At 43.7% G+C, this 16,181-nt stretch overlaps 4 protein-coding genes across 4 annotated transcripts; 3 read left to right on the top strand and 1 right to left on the bottom strand.

Annotated features, from left to right (window-relative positions):
- Nucleotides 1–718: 718 nt before the first annotated feature.
- Nucleotides 719–2,444, top strand: EAE97_009551 (uncharacterized protein; the record flags this gene model as incomplete). The annotated part of the gene is made up of 5 exons (XM_038880066.1): nucleotides 719–726; nucleotides 776–932; nucleotides 1,119–1,178; nucleotides 1,327–2,078; nucleotides 2,192–2,444. The coding sequence occupies 5 exons, from the start codon at nucleotides 719–721 to the stop codon at nucleotides 2,442–2,444; spliced, it is 1,230 nt and encodes a 409-aa protein (XP_038729177.1).
- A 166-nt stretch (nucleotides 2,445–2,610) lies between these two features.
- EAE97_009550 (uncharacterized protein) lies at nucleotides 2,611–3,089 on the bottom strand (the record flags this gene model as incomplete). Its single annotated transcript, XM_038880065.1, has 3 exons — nucleotides 2,611–2,753; nucleotides 2,850–2,973; nucleotides 3,033–3,089. 3 exons carry the CDS (start codon nucleotides 3,087–3,089, stop codon nucleotides 2,611–2,613), a joined length of 324 nt encoding a protein of 107 aa, XP_038729176.1.
- Nucleotides 3,090–3,692: 603 nt separating this feature from the next.
- EAE97_009549 (uncharacterized protein) lies at nucleotides 3,693–6,004 on the top strand. The gene is made up of 4 exons (XM_038880064.1): nucleotides 3,693–4,406; nucleotides 4,474–4,774; nucleotides 4,828–5,443; nucleotides 5,493–6,004. The coding sequence occupies exons 1-4, from the start codon at nucleotides 4,367–4,369 to the stop codon at nucleotides 5,694–5,696; spliced, it is 1,161 nt and encodes a 386-aa protein (XP_038729175.1). The 5' UTR covers nucleotides 3,693–4,366; the 3' UTR covers nucleotides 5,697–6,004.
- A 3,381-nt stretch (nucleotides 6,005–9,385) lies between these two features.
- On the top strand, nucleotides 9,386–16,131 carry EAE97_009548 (uncharacterized protein; the record flags this gene model as incomplete). Its single annotated transcript, XM_038880063.1, has 7 exons — nucleotides 9,386–9,666; nucleotides 9,719–10,010; nucleotides 10,059–10,479; nucleotides 10,529–11,423; nucleotides 11,489–13,607; nucleotides 13,655–16,033; nucleotides 16,087–16,131. The coding sequence occupies 7 exons, from the start codon at nucleotides 9,386–9,388 to the stop codon at nucleotides 16,129–16,131; spliced, it is 6,432 nt and encodes a 2,143-aa protein (XP_038729174.1).
- Between the last annotated feature and the right edge of the window lie 50 nt (nucleotides 16,132–16,181).

Here is a 16,181-nt window from a genome sequence, read left to right as displayed (position 1 = left end):
TTTTTTCCAGATGCTTCGTTCTTGCCTTTTGCTGTTGAAGGCGTTTGGAAAGTATGGACTGGTTGTCCTTGTGTGGTTTGCAATGGTATGATACAATTAGGTTCACTTAACTACATTCGCCGCTCTTTTCGTTGCAATCATGCTCAAAGATTAGTCTGTTATGGTGACGGATAGCCATTTGGTGAATCAGATGTTTGAGATTCTTACGATCGACATGAATTTTGAAGAATTGAAGAAATTAAGCAAATCAACACGATGATATTGGAGTGTAGAGTTAGTGAAATTGTATAGTTATATCATGTATGCACATCGCGCCATTCATCACATTCACTATGCGTAATAGGATGCTCACCATACTCACCTCCCACATTCGTCTTAGCGAATTGTCATTTTCAAACGGTGTGGGGAAAATTGCCATGTGCATTGCTATCTATACCAATCTTTATTTTTACACACCATGTTCAAACGACAGGGTAAGCTGCACCTTAGAGCCTCCCTTGTCTCATCTGCACCTCTCATTGGTGCTGATGCGCCAGCGCGTATAACGCCTTTTTGGGCCGGATATCCGTTATTGAGGGGCAGCTTACCTTGGGCATCGTATATTTGAGTTTTCCCTGATGATCATCCCACTTCAGTGGTGTTATCTTTTGTATTTTTTAAGATTTCATTCTGTCTTGATTTCGAATTTAATCAGTAGGGATAAAGAACTGGAGTAAAAATGCCTTCGTGTGTATCTCTCCTAGGATCTGAATAGCTGGTACTAACAAATCGATAGCGAAATCGCGAAATCGAATTTGAAAGTCCTGATAGTAGGAGGAGGAATTGTGGGATTGACGTTGGCTCAAGGGTGTAGGGAGAATGGAATTGACTTTGAGATTGTAGAGAAGGATGAGCATGGGAAGAGAGCTCAAGGATGGGCGATTACCTTGCATGTGAGTTTGAGGAGAAAGGGGGATAAGAAGGGGCTGGCAGTAAATGAGTTGGTGACGACGGTGATGTTGATGGTATCATTGATGGAATCACCGATCGATGAGTGGTGCTTCAAATCACGTGTGGAAAGCTGGCAAGATAGTAGGAAGGGCGTGAAGGGACAGTTTGCTAACCAGAAAATAATATAGTGGTGCTTGAGAAGCTTGGAAAGAACGATTGGGGAGAAATTATCCGAGTTGATACCTACGGTAAGACTTTCCTGACACGAAATTTATAGACCGTGAGAACTTTCGTGATAAGTCGGAAGTCGCGAGATGCAGCCATCTTAAGAAAGCCACGTGGTTATAAATTGGCAACACAAAATGATCCGACAGCTAATATGTCTAAACGCAACAGGCAGCCGTTGATCCAACCCTCAACGACGACGATGGAAATTTTCTATTCCTCAACGCCCGTACAGCCTCGCCCCGCTACAAAATCCCACCAAGCAAACTCCGTCGACGTTTGGACCGACAAAAAATCCGCAATGTACTGGCAACTGATCTCGATATCCATGAAGGAAAAGGTCTTACATCGATTACCCCCGCCTCAGATTCTGATCTCGTGACAGCGCAATTTTCGGACGGGACAACAAGTCATGCCACCTTGATTGTAGGTGCTGATGGAAATAATAGTGTGACGCGAAAGTGCTTGTTTAATGGATCAGATGCAGCCAACTTGACGAAACTGCCTGTTTACTGTATTGGAGTCGTAAGGCCATTTACGGAAGAGCAAATTTCATCTGTAAGAGCTATCGATCCATTGTTATTCCAAGGGCTAGACCCAGAAACTGGAAGTTATATGTGGTTTAGTTTGCAAGAGATAGTCCCCAAAGACGATGGAAGTAGGAGCTACAAAGGGCTGATAGTTTTCTCTTGGTTGATCAAAGATGAGGTTGCGGATGTGATGCCGAAGACTGATGCTGAGAGAGTGGCGTATATGAAGAAGAGGACGGAAGGATTTGCAGAACCATTGAGGAGTATTGTCACGGGCATTCCGGAAGATATTACGACGACCCCGTTGAGATTGAGTGATTTCCCGACGAAGGAATGGGATAATTGGGGTGGAAAGGTTACATTGGTGGGCGATGCGGCGCATGCCATGACGATGTAAGTTCCTTTAGACTTCTTGATCTCTTGATCTTACCCTTGCCATCGTATGATTTCGAAATTCGAGAGCAAATTGATGCACATAAGTTGGTATGAATTAACATGATAAATAGGTATCGAGGCGAAGGGGCCAACCACGGAATTTTGGATGCAGCTCTTTTAGTTGATCAATTGAAAAAGGTCAAAGCTGGGGAAATCACACAAAAAGAAGCAATTGATGCGTACGAAGCAGAGATGAGACCAAGAACTCATGAAGCAGTCTTGAAGAGTAGACAAGCTGCACTGGATGCTCATGATTGGAACGTGTTGACTGAGAATTCTCCTGTGATTGGGGGCAGATTTGCTCCTCAAACTGCTTTTGTTTGATCGGAAATGGAACAGGATTGAAGAATTAGATGGTCCGAGGCAAATATAAAGAGGGATGGACAAATTTAGACAGATAAAGAGGTAGACATTGATTCACGTATGAAACGGTATGGTACGGTAGTTGTTGAATCGGAGGTTTTTTATACAATAAATCGAGGTCCCATGTCTAGCGACTAGCGAATCCTGCAAATGGCTGAATCTTTTTGATGTCGAGTGGTCCACCCAAGAGTCCCTCCTCAGACAAAAGCTTCCCAAGCTCAATGAAGTAGGATGTACCCATATGAGCAGTTAATGCGGCTTCATCTTCATCTAGTTGTTGTTAGTATTTGTAATGCTGCACGTGCCATCTATACTTTTATGACTGAAGATGGGCAAGCGGAAGATGGTGGGACGAGAGGAACGTACAGAATTCTTGGATTACGAAGACATTTCCTTTTTCACCATCGTATTGTTCGAATGCTTGGTATTTACGAACTGCTTGTTCGTTCTTCTCGACTTTGTTTGCGAGGTCGGTGATAATTTCTCGGAGCTGGAAAAGGTATGTTAATTCGGTTGGTATTAGTTGAAGGAGAATATTAAGGCACATACACGAGCCTCCTTTCCCGGTGCGGGAGTAATAGTCGCTAAGCAGTGAATTGGTGCCATAATGTATATGTCAAGATTTATTCGGATATGAGGCTCTTAGAGATTTGAAGAAGGTAAATAAAGGAGGCGTTGAAGAAATAATTGAAGCCCCAAACACTCAATTTAACAACTCAGAGACCGAGGTCATTGCTCGGAAGCTCGGGATCCCTCATAACCTAATTCATCGGACTTACTAATAGATGAGCTTGCCGTGCTTGCTTGATAATTTGACAATAAACTCAATTGTGATACAGGAAACCCTCTCTATAAGGATCCGTGTATAAGGATAATCTCTTTATAAGGATACATTTCTGGGTCCCAACAATTTTAGGCTTAAAATGACATGTATCCTTCAAACTTTTGTATAAGGATATCCTTATATTTTGAGACCCTAGGACTATGTGTATCTTGATTGAAGTAGAAAATATCTTAGAACTATGACCCGATCGGAATTAACTCACAAAAACCGGTATCCTTACGGAGAGGTTTTGCTGTAGGTTCAAAATTGGATCAATTCTATACTTTGCTCCGCAACGATTGGTAATGAGCGTCGGTGGAGCCGCAGAATTGGTGCCTCAAATTCGGTTTTGACAAAAATTTCAAGATTCGTAGATGATGTCAGTATGACTTCATATCGAATGCATTTACCGGCCACTCTCGCAACAACAATGCATTGCAAATATTCAGTCGAGGCAGTAGACTTTATCGCTCAAAAAGGAGCAACATGCTCACCAAAGCGGTGAGACGCGGCACTATGAATACCACATTTATTCGAATTCAATCAGAACGTCTACTCGTACTATCCCCAAGGACATCGCGTTCCCATAGGCTTAGCACTGAAATTCAGTCCCGCACAATGAATGTAAAGTTCACTTCCGTATGGATCTGATCAATTACTATACCTGAGGCTTGAAGATGTTAACACTAGCTCACGTCTCACAATTACAAATCTTGTTGTCCGTATCTCAATTCGCTTTCTATCATTACGTCGTAGAGATGTTTGTTTTAGTCTCAAAGACTCTTCGAGACCAACTGCCGACGCACAGGAGGTATGCGAGTGAGTATGCACAAAGTCTTCTAGAAATACGCCATCAGCCAATGGCCAGGTGCGGGGTTGATGTGATGCTTTCATGGTTCATGAACGAATGAACGTCCGAGCCTGGAAACATCCATAATGTAGTTAAAACGAGGGGAAGACGATGCCATCATACTAGAATGATATGTATCCTGGGTACTTGTAGGTAAAGGTTAACATTCCACCTCAAAGACATAGGTTTTGCATAAAAATAGCCTCCAAGATGTCTCAGACGCAAACAATGAAAGCGGTTATATACCAAGGTAAGACCGTTAATTATATCCCAAGTACACTCTTAAAGACCGAATGATTGACATTTATGTTATACAGAACCCTTCAAAGTAACTGTCGAAGAACGCCCACTGCCAACAATCAAACATCCGGATGATGCACTGGTTAAGGTGACGACAGCCGCAATCTGCGGGAGTGATTTGCACATGTATCAGGGAAGAACGGCTGCGGAAGGTGGATTATGTTTTGGACATGAAAATATGGGCATAGTAATCGAGACCGGTTCTGGTGTTCAGCATATTAAGAAAGGGGATCGTGTGGTGATGCCGTTTAATGTGGCAGATGGTAAATGTAGGAATTGTGAGGAGGGCAAAACAGCTTTTTGTACAGGTGTTAATCCGTAGGTCTCATCTAAGCTTGAGCTTCTGTTTACACTTCGTTAATTTCATTAAGCGGATTTGCAGGCGGAGCGTATGGATATGTTGCAATGGGCCCTTACCAAGGAGGTCAAGCACAATATATCCGTGTACCATATGCCGAATTCAACTGCCTTCCTCTTCCTGCTGGAAAAGAACATGAAGCGGATTTTATCCTTCTTGCCGACATATTCCCAACGGGGTGGCATGGTGTTGTACTTTCTGGCTTCCAGCCAGGAGAATCAATCGCCGTTTTCGGAGCCGGACCTGTTGGGTTGATGGCTGCGTATAGCGCAAAGCTCAGAGGAGCAAGCAAAGTGTTTGTCGTGGATAGCGTGAAGGAACGTCTACAGGCTGCAGAGAAAATTGGTTGTGTCGCTGTGGACTTCACGAAATGTGACGCTGTCGAGGAAATCATAAAACAGAATGGCCAGATGGTTGATAGGATCGTGGACGCTGTCGGGTACCAAGCTTTTGCACAAGATGGCAAGAAAGAAGTACCAAGTATTGTTTTGGAGAATTGCATCAAAGTGACGAGACCAACCGGTGGTATTGGTGTTCCTGGATTGTATGTCCCAAGCGATCCTGGTGCTCCAGATAGCAATGCTGGCCAAGGAATGTTATTGATAAGCTTTGGGAAGTTATTCGAGAAGGTGAGTTCGGTGGTAGTACTAATACAAATAAGTGTTACTGACATTTTAGGGTCTTTCCGTTGGCACTGGACAATGCAATGTCAAAGCCTACAATCGTTATCTGCGAGATATGATTATCTCAGGCGTCGCAAAACCTTCATTCGTTGTTTCGCATGAAATTGGTATCGATGAGGCACCGAACGCATATACCAAATTTGATAGAAGGGAGGATGGATATACTAAAGTTTTAATCCATCCCAACGGCCCTCTCTGAGCAAAGCAGATTTAAAATTGGCATAAATTGCGATGGCTCATACATTTGCGAATCCACTTCTGTATATATTTCGGTAGTTTACATACAATGATTAGTCTGCTTAATTCTTGACTTAGAAGATTACCGATGGCAATCATTGTATAACCGATGCAATGCCTCAACATTCAAAAGAATTCTGCTTGTGTTTGTGCTAGATAGTCTTAGAAAAGCACAAGAGAATTCATTTTCAAAGAGATGCAACGTTACTACCATATCAAGGGTGAAACCTATCCAGCAACACTACTGGCTTTCTCGTTACTTTAAATTTTTCTAGCAAACTCCGATAAAACCTGAAATTTCAAATTCGAAGAAAGTTTAATGATAGCAGGAGTGCCGTGCTCTTTTCCAGTCTTTGCAACACATGAGATCGAGACTGGGATTTAGAGTGAACAATTGCTATCAAGACTGCTATCGAATGATCTTTTGGAAACAATCATGTTGAGTTAGTGCGACTGGATGCAGAAATATGCAGGTGCTTATTGCTTCTCAGGCAACTGCTTGATGGCGTTGACTACGTTCAATTCAAATACTTTTTTCCTGTGATTTTGACCTAAAACACACTTCTGGAACTCTTCGCTACCGGAATAAAGTTGCACAACTCCTACACATGTAATGTTACATAAGAATTCGCTTGCTGCGATTGATAAATTATGGTCTCGCCATTTTTTTTCTACTGATCGTGATTCCTTAAAGCCAATCGTTGAGTGTATGGCAGGGACAACATGTGCATAGGTATATCGGCAAGCCAAATCACAGTAAAAACAAGAGGTTGGCCTCTCATATGCAAGGTCGCAAGTCACCGCGACCCCAGTTTGGACATTCGAATGTTTTGAACACGTTTGAAAGCATGCAATTGGCTCAAGACAATTAATTTTGGATTAAAAGCGAATTAAATGTTTGTGTTGAAGCGAAACCCAATTTTCTGTCGCGAAACTTGCAGCAGGTTGCTCTTCTAATGTATTGCTTGGTGAACATGTTTCAATAACATCCCCATGGTAGTTCTCTTTCATCTAAGCCATCTAGCACCTTTTGTCAGACTTCTTTGGATGAAGTAAGGTGATCATTATGTGTAAGTATCACGGCCTCGTGTAGTGTTACAGCTCATATGGTACCACAGCTTAGATTGCACGTCCAAAGCGGTCTAGTTGTAGATAATATCATCGGCATAAACATTTGAATTGAAGTTGTTCAAATATAATGAAAGCAGTCGTGAAGAAATCTTGGCTTACGCTCTGCAGCATTGTGCCAAGATTTGACGATAACATAAAGGTCCAATGGTCTGACTCCCAATGAAATGGCGATTATTGTTTATATACGCTATTGAGGCATCGATGTATTATTTTTCTTTTCAGGATAAAAGTTCTGATTCAGCTTGCAGATTTCCGAATAGATGCGCTCAGCATGTTCCCATTTCCTCTCCCGAAAATAAACGTTTGTCTTGAACTGCTTATTTAATCTTCTACGAAGTGTCACAACCGGATGTTTGTGGAACATAGAAACAAATCATTGGGTCATCGATTCATTCTTCAATTTCAATGCGTCCCAGATTGAATAGCAATCTCAAGACTTTCGAGTAACTCATTTCGAATTGCTTTCGTATGCCTTTCACAATAATAATGACAAGATCAAGGTTAAAAGTCCCAATCATCCATTCCGTAACCTTCGCGCTGGTCTTCCATTGCAAGAATTAGCCCTCCCCAAACTTCAAACTCTTGAAGTCGTCGGAGATATTTCTGTAGCGCGTTAAATCAGCTACTACCATTCTCTGACATCCAAAAGTGACATAAGATGATGATTCTCGGGAAAGGCACTGCCATACCCGGAATAGAGTACGAGAAAGCAGATTTTTGAAATCCTGTAAAACACAGTAGATATAGGATGCACTACGCCTGCATCAATCGCGATAACGTTCGGCACCTCATGTTGTGAAGAACTATTGCACTCGTAACACTTCCTTCATCGAGCCCGTTTTGCGAGGAACACGAAAGAGACTTTCTCTGAAACAGGCAAGCGTACGTCTGTATCAGATCTAGGAACAAGTTTGAATTCTGAATGCCGGATATTAATTAAAAATCTAGGCCCTTCAATTTTAAGAGCCCCAAGTCTGTCAAGGTCAAAACGATGATTTGCCTTATAACAACATCAGTTGACATGAGATTGGCTTCGAGATATTGCAGATAAACACAGGAACCATATTCATACTCTATAAGAGGATCGTATGTAAGTTAAGTTATAGGAAGAAGAACAGAGTGCATTACTGGAGAGTAGTCTTCGAAATAACACCACGGCGTGAAAATAGCACAGGATATTGTCTGACAACTACCTGTAGTACGGCTGAGGTCAATAATATGCAAGCTTCCAGCTCGGATATGCATGCAGCCTAGAATAGAAGATACAAATTCTTCACATGGAATAACATATGAAGAACAGAGAAGTCATTCATGTGTAAGCCCGCCAGTCGGAATAATTGAGCTAGGGCGTGCAATCAGTCAGTCAATGTCGTCACGAAAATTTCGTTGTCCGCAGCTTAATCATCGTGTTTTTGGAATAATTCAATATCGGATTGTTTTTAGCTCGAAGAGGTGGTGAATAGAGAGAAGCGGAAAAGAAGGAGAAGAGATTATGGGAACGAAATGTAATTGGGCATGTTTGGCGAAAGGCTTGAGGTGACCCGATCAGGTCACGTGACACAAATATACAGTAGAACGCGTTTCGCTAGCGTGTTTATCTTCCGGTCGGACAATCTCACCCACAACACCAACTCGTATTTTGCAACTGCAACCGCAACAGTACAACCGTGATCATGGAGGCATATCCCCCACGTTTGGATATCTCCCCCGATGGATGTGTTTATCTCACGGTGGTCTAGCTGGTCGAGCCTAAGACATTTGACTCTCAAGCAACTTGCTCCAACATTGGGATGCGCTCGGCTAGTAGGCTGAGCCGCTCAAAGTCCATATTAGAGTTATGACCGCGTGGGGATGTCCGCCGGACAATGTCGTACCGGAACTTGTTACAATCAATTCTGTGGTGTTATGTACTGTCAGTACGGACGTTCCTTATGCGAGGTACCACCTGGCTCCAATGCAAATTACCCTTGTATTTTGGGTACCTAATCTCGGGCGAATGAGATGCTTTCGAACCAGTCCGATTTCTTCAGGACAGCTAATCACAATAAGTGCGGCGGAATAGGACAAACCGTCCCATTTCGTATCCGTATAGGCGTTAAAACTATCTACCCGGTAATAGACCTTGATACCAAGAAGAGAGTATTGTAAAATATGGACTTGTCAGTGTTAGATCTCCAAAGAAGTCTACGTTTCTTAGTCGGCCCGCACACTCCATCATTCTAAACAAGCTTTTCGACCCTTGTTTGTCATATTATTTTGAGATTGATGACCGGACAAAGACATCAGAAGTCAATGAGCTGATAATGATCCACAGTGTTTTGCCATCATGACATGGTTGAAGGTAGAGGTTACTCCGTAAATTGATTTCAAATCAGATGAGATGAGCTGAGCACTCTTGGACATTCAATATATACAGGCCACTGCAAGTTTTGCATATACAGTTGATGAAATACCAGCGAATTTCCCTCAGGTTTTTCCACCAACTTAGTTTCTTGTATCATACTGAATATGGGGGACAAAATGTCTTTCCTGGTCTTTGGCGACCAGTCATTAGACACGCATATTTTCTTGACCGACTTTTGTCAACATGGGAGACCTAGTGTGCTTTCGAGATCTTTCCTTGAGCAGGCTGGCTCTGCCCTTAGGGAAGAAATCGATAGATTACCAAGTCTCCAGCGAAATAGGATACCAGATTTCTCCACGATACTCGAACTAAATAAGTTATATCACGCAGGAACCATCAAAAGTCCTGCTATAGACAGTGCGCTTTTGTGCATTGCTCAGTTGTCGCAATACATTGAGTTAGTATAGACCCTACATAGAGCCAGTTCTGTCACTAATATATCTAATTAGTCGCCACGAGAAAGAACATGGAGATTCGACCAGTCCTAGTGAAACCTGCCTTGTTGGCTTGTGCACCGGACTTTTTGCTGCCGCTGCAATTGCTTCTTCCCAATCGATCTCTCAACTAATACCCATCGCTATTCAAGTGATGTTGATGTCATTTCGAACGGGTTCATACGTCGCAGCCCTCGCCGACAGGCTCGATAGCCGATCAGAGTTGCCAGAAAGCTGGACTTACGTCGTTCCCGCTGCCCAGGAGAGCGAGGTAAATTCGACACTCAGTGACTTTCACAAAGAAAACGTGCGTTGTAATCCGCTCATTTTGCCGATTTTTACTGACTTTGCAAAGGAAACACCTATAGTAAATCAAGTGTATATTAGTGCAACAACCTCAAAAAGCATTGCGATAAGTGGGCCTCCTTCCACATTGAGATCACTTTTTGCATCTGAGGCTTTCCAAGCGAAACCAGTCTCCATTCCTGTTTACGGCCCCTACCATGCTCCCCATCTTCGTTCGAGTTTGAATGTAGAGCATATTTTACATTTAAAAGATAAAAAAGTCCGAGAAGCGTTTGGAAATCTCAAGACTAGATTTCCTGTGATTTCTTGTACGACCGGGACTTGGTATACCGAACAAGAGCCAGAATTGCTACTCCAAGCCATTCTACTAGAGATGCTGACAGAGCCAATTTTATTCAGCAAAATTCTTCAAGGGTGCGTGCAGAAAGGAAAAGAGTTCCAGGGCCGAGAGTGCCTGATTATTCCATTCGGTAAGAATTGTTTCCAGAGAAACGTTGTCAAATTGCTAATTTTGAGTAGGGCCTACGAGTGCAGCCAAAGTCTTAGCAGCGGTACTAGAATCTCAGACGGAACTTGACATAACTTTGCGATCGCCCCAATCCGGAAATCAACAGGCAGCTAAGCAAAGAAGCTCGATGGAAGTTTCTCCAGGGAAATGCAAGCTTGCCATTGTCGGAATGGCTGGAAGGTTTCCAGATGCTGCAAGTCACGAAAAATTATGGGAATTACTTGAAAATGGCCTAGATGTCCATCGAGAGGTACCGAAAGACAGATTCGATGTTGCGACACATTTCGATCCTACAAGCAAAATCAGAAATACCAGTCATACTCCTTACGGGTGTTGGATTGAGAATCCAGGACTATTCGATCCCAGATTTTTCAACATGTCCCCTCGAGAGGCATATCAAACGTGTCCTATGCAACGTCTTGGTCTTGCAACAGCATACGAAGCTCTAGAAATGGCTGGTTACGTTCCAAATAGAACCCATTCCACAAAGCTGGATCGAATTGGTACATTCTACGGGCAGACGAGTGACGACTGGCGTGAGATAAATGCAGCCCAAGATGTGGATACGTATTTCATTACGGGAGGTGTAAGAGCCTTCGGACCTGGTCGAATCAATTATCATTTTGGATTTTCAGGACCATCTTTCAATATCGATACAGCTTGTTCCTCTAGTGCCGCTGCGCTCCAACTTGCCTGTACATCTCTATGGGCCGGAGATTGTGATACAGCCGTCGTTGGTGGTCTCTCGTGTATGACGAACCCAGATATCTTTTCAGGACTTAGTAGAGGGCAATTTTTGTCAAAAAATGGACCATGCGCTACTTTTGATCATGATGCGGATGGTTATTGCAGAGCAGACGGAATTGGGACTGTTATCATCAAGAGGTTGGATCATGCACTAGCTGAGTAAGTCTAATTCTTGAAATTTATCCTCCATGTTTCTAAACTGATTTGTTTGCTTTCTCTAACAGTAAGGACAATGTTTTGGCTGTTATTCTTGGAAGTGCTACCAACCACTCTGCAGACGCTGTTTCTATCACCCACCCTCATGGAGGAACACAAGAGATTCTCTACAAGCGTATTTTGAATAATGCGGGTGTTGATCCCAATGATATTGACTACGTGGAAATGCATGGTACTGGGACTCAAGCCGGCGATGGAACGGAGATGAAATCTGTTACCAACGTTTTCGCTTCGGCAGACCGAAAGAGAAGACCGGATCAACCGCTGTATCTCGGGGCTATCAAAGCGAATGTTGGACACGGTGAAGCCGCATCTGGTGTCACCGCTCTCATAAAATGCTTAATGATGCTGCAGAAGAATGCCATACCCCCTCACGTTGGAATTAAGAAGACTATCAATCAAGGATTTCCCAAAGATCTCAAGGAACGCAATGTACACATAGCCTTCAAGAACACGCCACTTCCTAGAAAGAAGTCGGGAGCTCCACGACGTATCTTTGTCAATAATTTCAGCGCTGCTGGTGGAAACACCGGATTATTGCTTGAGGATGCACCTGAACTTCCTTCCAAAATTACCGACCCTCGTTCTACACATGTTATTGCGATCACTGCCAAGTCTAAGTCTGCCATGCTTAACAACGCAGAGCGTCTAATATCTTATCTCGAACGAAATGGAGACATAAATCTGGCAGATTTGGCATATACGACTACTGCACGTCGAATACAGCATAAATGGAGAATGACGGTAACCGCAAGCGAAGTATCCGAAGTCTCAACAGCTCTGAAATCCAAATTACACGAAAAATTCATTCCAGTGCTTCCAGAGCCACCAAAAGTTTCATTCTTGTTCACAGGTCAGGGATCTCAATATGCTGCTATGGGTCGCGAGTTATTCGAAAATTCATCCCTATTCAAAGAAACTATCATGGAATTTGATAATCTTGCTACAGTTCTCGGCTTCCCATCATTCATCTCCTTGATTGATGGCAGTGTGACTGATGCCCAAGGACTGTCACCTGTGGTGGTGCAGCTTTCAATTGTGTGCTTGGAAATGACAATGGCTAAACTCTGGGAGTCTTGGGGTGTTAAACCATCTGTTGTAATTGGCCATAGTCTTGGTGAATACGCCGCACTCAATGTTGCCGGAATATTGTCTGCTAGTGACACCATTTACTTGGTTGGACGTCGAGCTCAGCTCTTGGTTGAACGATGCACTGCTGGTACTCATGCAATGCTTGCTGTTCAAGGATCGAGATCGGCAGTGACCGAAGCATTAGGCGACATTGGAACCTCAGTGAACATCGCTTGCATCAACAGTACTCGAGAGACAGTTCTTAGTGGCGAGGCTGCTGAAGTTTCGAATGTTTCTGATCAACTTTGCAACTCTGGTTTCAAATGCACGCAACTAAAAGTCCCCTTTGCCTTTCACTCTGCTCAAGTGGAGCCAATATTGGACCAATTCGAAAAGTTGGCTGCATCTGTACACTTCGGTAAAGAGAAAATCCCTTTTATCTCGTCCTTGTTTGGTAGATGCCTTAACGAATCTGAGGACATTGACGCTGCATATCTCCGCAACCATGCTAGACAACCTGTCAATTTCTTAGATGGACTCGTTTCGGCCCAAAATTCAGGTGTCATAGACGAGAAAACTGTCTGGCTTGAGGTAGGACCGCATCCAGTATGCTTGGGACTCATTAAAGCTACCGTCGGTACTTCCACTATTGCTGCTCCATCCCTCCGCAGAAATGAAAGTGCATATAAAACTCTCAGCAACAGCCTCAGCGTCTTGCACACTGCTGGTCTTGAAATTGATTGGAATGAGTATCACCGAGATTTCAATAATTCAGTCCGTCTTCTCGATTTACCCACCTATGCATTCGACGACAAAAATTATTGGATTCAGTACGCGGGAGATTGGTGCTTGACAAAAGGACAATCGCCAGACAAAGCTCCTCTTCAGCTCGAGCCCCCCAAGCCTAAGCCCTCAACCTCGACCATTCATAACGTCGTAAGTGAAAAGATTGAAGGAGACGTTGCCGTTGTTACTGCCCAGTCTGATCTAGCACGCGCTGATCTTCGTGGGGTTGTTACTGGTCATCTCGTTAACGGCGCCATGTTATGCCCATCGGTTAGTAATTCGATGTGAAACCCCTGCTCAAGCTAACAGTGTTCTAGTCTCTGTACGCAGATATGGCCATGACTTTATGCGAGTACGGTTATAAGCTTCTTCGGCCTGATGTCAAGAATCTAGGCTTAGATGTTGGTAGAATGAAGGTACCCAAACCATTGATAGCTGACCCAGGTGGAAAATCTCAAATACTCACTCTCACTGCTACAATCAATGTGGCAAATGGTCGTGCCGACCTTCTATTTTCAACGGGCACTGACAAAGCTCGAGTCGAGCACGCAAACTGTCAAGTCTACTTTGGTGATACCGAAGAATATCATGCCGACTTTCAACGAACTGCATATCTCATTCAGTCACGAATCGATTGGTTACAAGAGGCTGAGAGGAATGGCAAAGTCTCTAAAATCAATCGTGGACTTGCCTATAAGTTGTTTGCTGCACTGGTAGACTATGACCAGAAATATCGTGGTATGGAAGAGGTCATCCTTGATAGTATGAAGATGGAAGCTACATCACGTGTCGCCTTTCAAACTACGGAGCGAGATGGGACGTTTAAATGCAGCCCGTACTGGATTGATAGTGTGGCGCATATCTCTGGATTTATCGTCAATGGTTCTGATGCTGTTGATTCACGAGAAAAGGTCTACATCTCACATGGTTGGGATTCTTTGAGATTCTCGGAACCTTTAAGTGCGGATAAGACCTACCGCTCCTATGTCAGGATGCAGCAGCGCAAAGACAAGACTATGGCCGGCGATGTTTACGTGTTTGATGGGGATACGATTATCGGTATGGTCGGTGGGTTAGCCTTCCAAGCCATCCCTCGAAAAGTTCTCAATATGTTCTTGCCACCAGTAGGCGTTACCGCCGCAGCTCCCGCAAAGCCATCTGCTGCGCTCCGGGCACCTCAAGCTCCCAAGGCCTCGAACCCAAAGGCTATCAAGAAGGTTCAGGTGACAAAAACTAATCTCTCGAAGGTCAATGAAAAGCTCACGTCAATTACTGCTCAAGTTATGGATATCCTTGCAGCCGAAGTTGGCGTACAACACGATGAACTTGTTGACAACGTCGCCTTTACCGATCTCGGAGCCGACTCGCTCATGGCCTTGACAGTTTGTGGAAGATTACGGGAAGAGATGGACATTGATATTAATTCAAACGAATTCATCAATCATCCTACAATTGGAGCTTTCAAGTCATTCTTATCACAATTCGAAGGAAAACCATCTGTTGCTTACAGCGAAGATCCAAGTTCGCCTGTCACTACGCCTAGTCCTGGGGAATCAGTACACGACCCACAAGATGACTCGGAATTCACAGATCCTTCAGATGATGATATATCTACCATTGGGGTCTTGGATAATCTCGGTGATGTAATTAGAGTTACAATCGCCGAGGAAATGTCGGTTGATGTTCTAGAGGTTGCGAGTTGCCCTGATCTCGCTTCACTTGGTATGGATTCACTCATGGCTCTTACAGTGCTTGGACGATTGCGAGAGAAGACAGGCCTATCTCTTCCATCTGATCTCTTCCAGGTCAACCAGACTATTCGTGATATTGAGAAGGCTCTCAACGTCGAAGCGCCTTCAAAGCCAAAGCCTAAGCTTAAATCTAAGGCTCCATCCGAGCAGCCAAGGCCATCTAAACCGTCAGCCCCTATCTCAAAATCGAACATGCAGTCTACTTCTCAAAGAATAGCCAGTTCAATCTTACTTCAAGGGAATTTGAGGAAAGCCAGGAAGTATCTTTGGATGGTTCCAGATGGAGGCGGATCCGCAACTTCATACACCGAGATCCCGGCGCTCTCATCTGATGTTGCTGTCTTTGGTCTCAACTCACCATATATGAAGACCCCAGAGGAATTCACCTGTGGTGTAGTGGGTATGGCTACTCACTATATCACAGAGATGAAGCGTCGCCAGCCAACGGGGCCCTATACCTTATCCGGATGGAGTGCTGGTGGCGTCATCGCTTATGAAATAGTCAGCCAACTTACCAAAAATAACGAAGTTGTCGATAAGCTCATTCTCCTTGACTCTCCGTGTCCTGATATTATCGAACCTCTTCCATCTTCACTTCATAAGTGGTTCGCTGAAATTGGTCTTCTTGGCGATGGCGATCCAAGCAAAATTCCAGAATGGCTTCTCCCTCATTTTGCTGCTTCCGTGCAAGCTCTTTCGACTTACATGCCTGAAGCAATAGATCCTAAGAAAGTACCTCAAGTGATGGCAATCTGGTGTGAAGACGGCGTTTGTAAATTACCAACAGATCCACGACCGGATCCTTTCCCATATGGCCATGCTCAGTTCTTGCTGGACAATAGAACCGATTTTGGGCCTAACATATGGGATAAATATTTGGGTAACGAAAAGTTTGTTACCAGACATATGCCAGGGAATCATTTTTCTATGATGCACACGCCTCATGTAAGTTGAATAGCATTATTGAAATCGGCGCATATAAACTGACTACTTCACAGATAAAGCTCCTAGGGGATTTTATGAGGGAGGCTCTTACCATGTGATAGGATAGATTTCATGCTTGTTTATGTTTATGGTATTAGAATTTGGTGGT

This window comes from Botrytis byssoidea (assembly GCF_014898295.1).
Source record: "Botrytis byssoidea strain MUCL 94 chromosome Unknown BBYS_022, whole genome shotgun sequence".
Classification (NCBI taxonomy): Eukaryota; Fungi; Ascomycota; class Leotiomycetes; order Helotiales; family Sclerotiniaceae; genus Botrytis; species Botrytis byssoidea.
This window is presented reverse-complemented; position numbering and strand designations above follow the sequence as displayed.

Coding starts and splice junctions, on each gene's coding strand:
- EAE97_009549 (XM_038880064.1), top strand. CDS start 4,367: ATGTCTCAGACGCAAACAATGAAAGCGGTTATATACCAAG. Junction 4,775..4,827: donor TTTTGTACAGGTGTTAATCC/GTAGGTCTCATC, acceptor AATTTCATTAAG/CGGATTTGCAGGCGGAGCGT. Junction 5,444..5,492: donor TTGGGAAGTTATTCGAGAAG/GTGAGTTCGGTG, acceptor CTGACATTTTAG/GGTCTTTCCGTTGGCACTGG.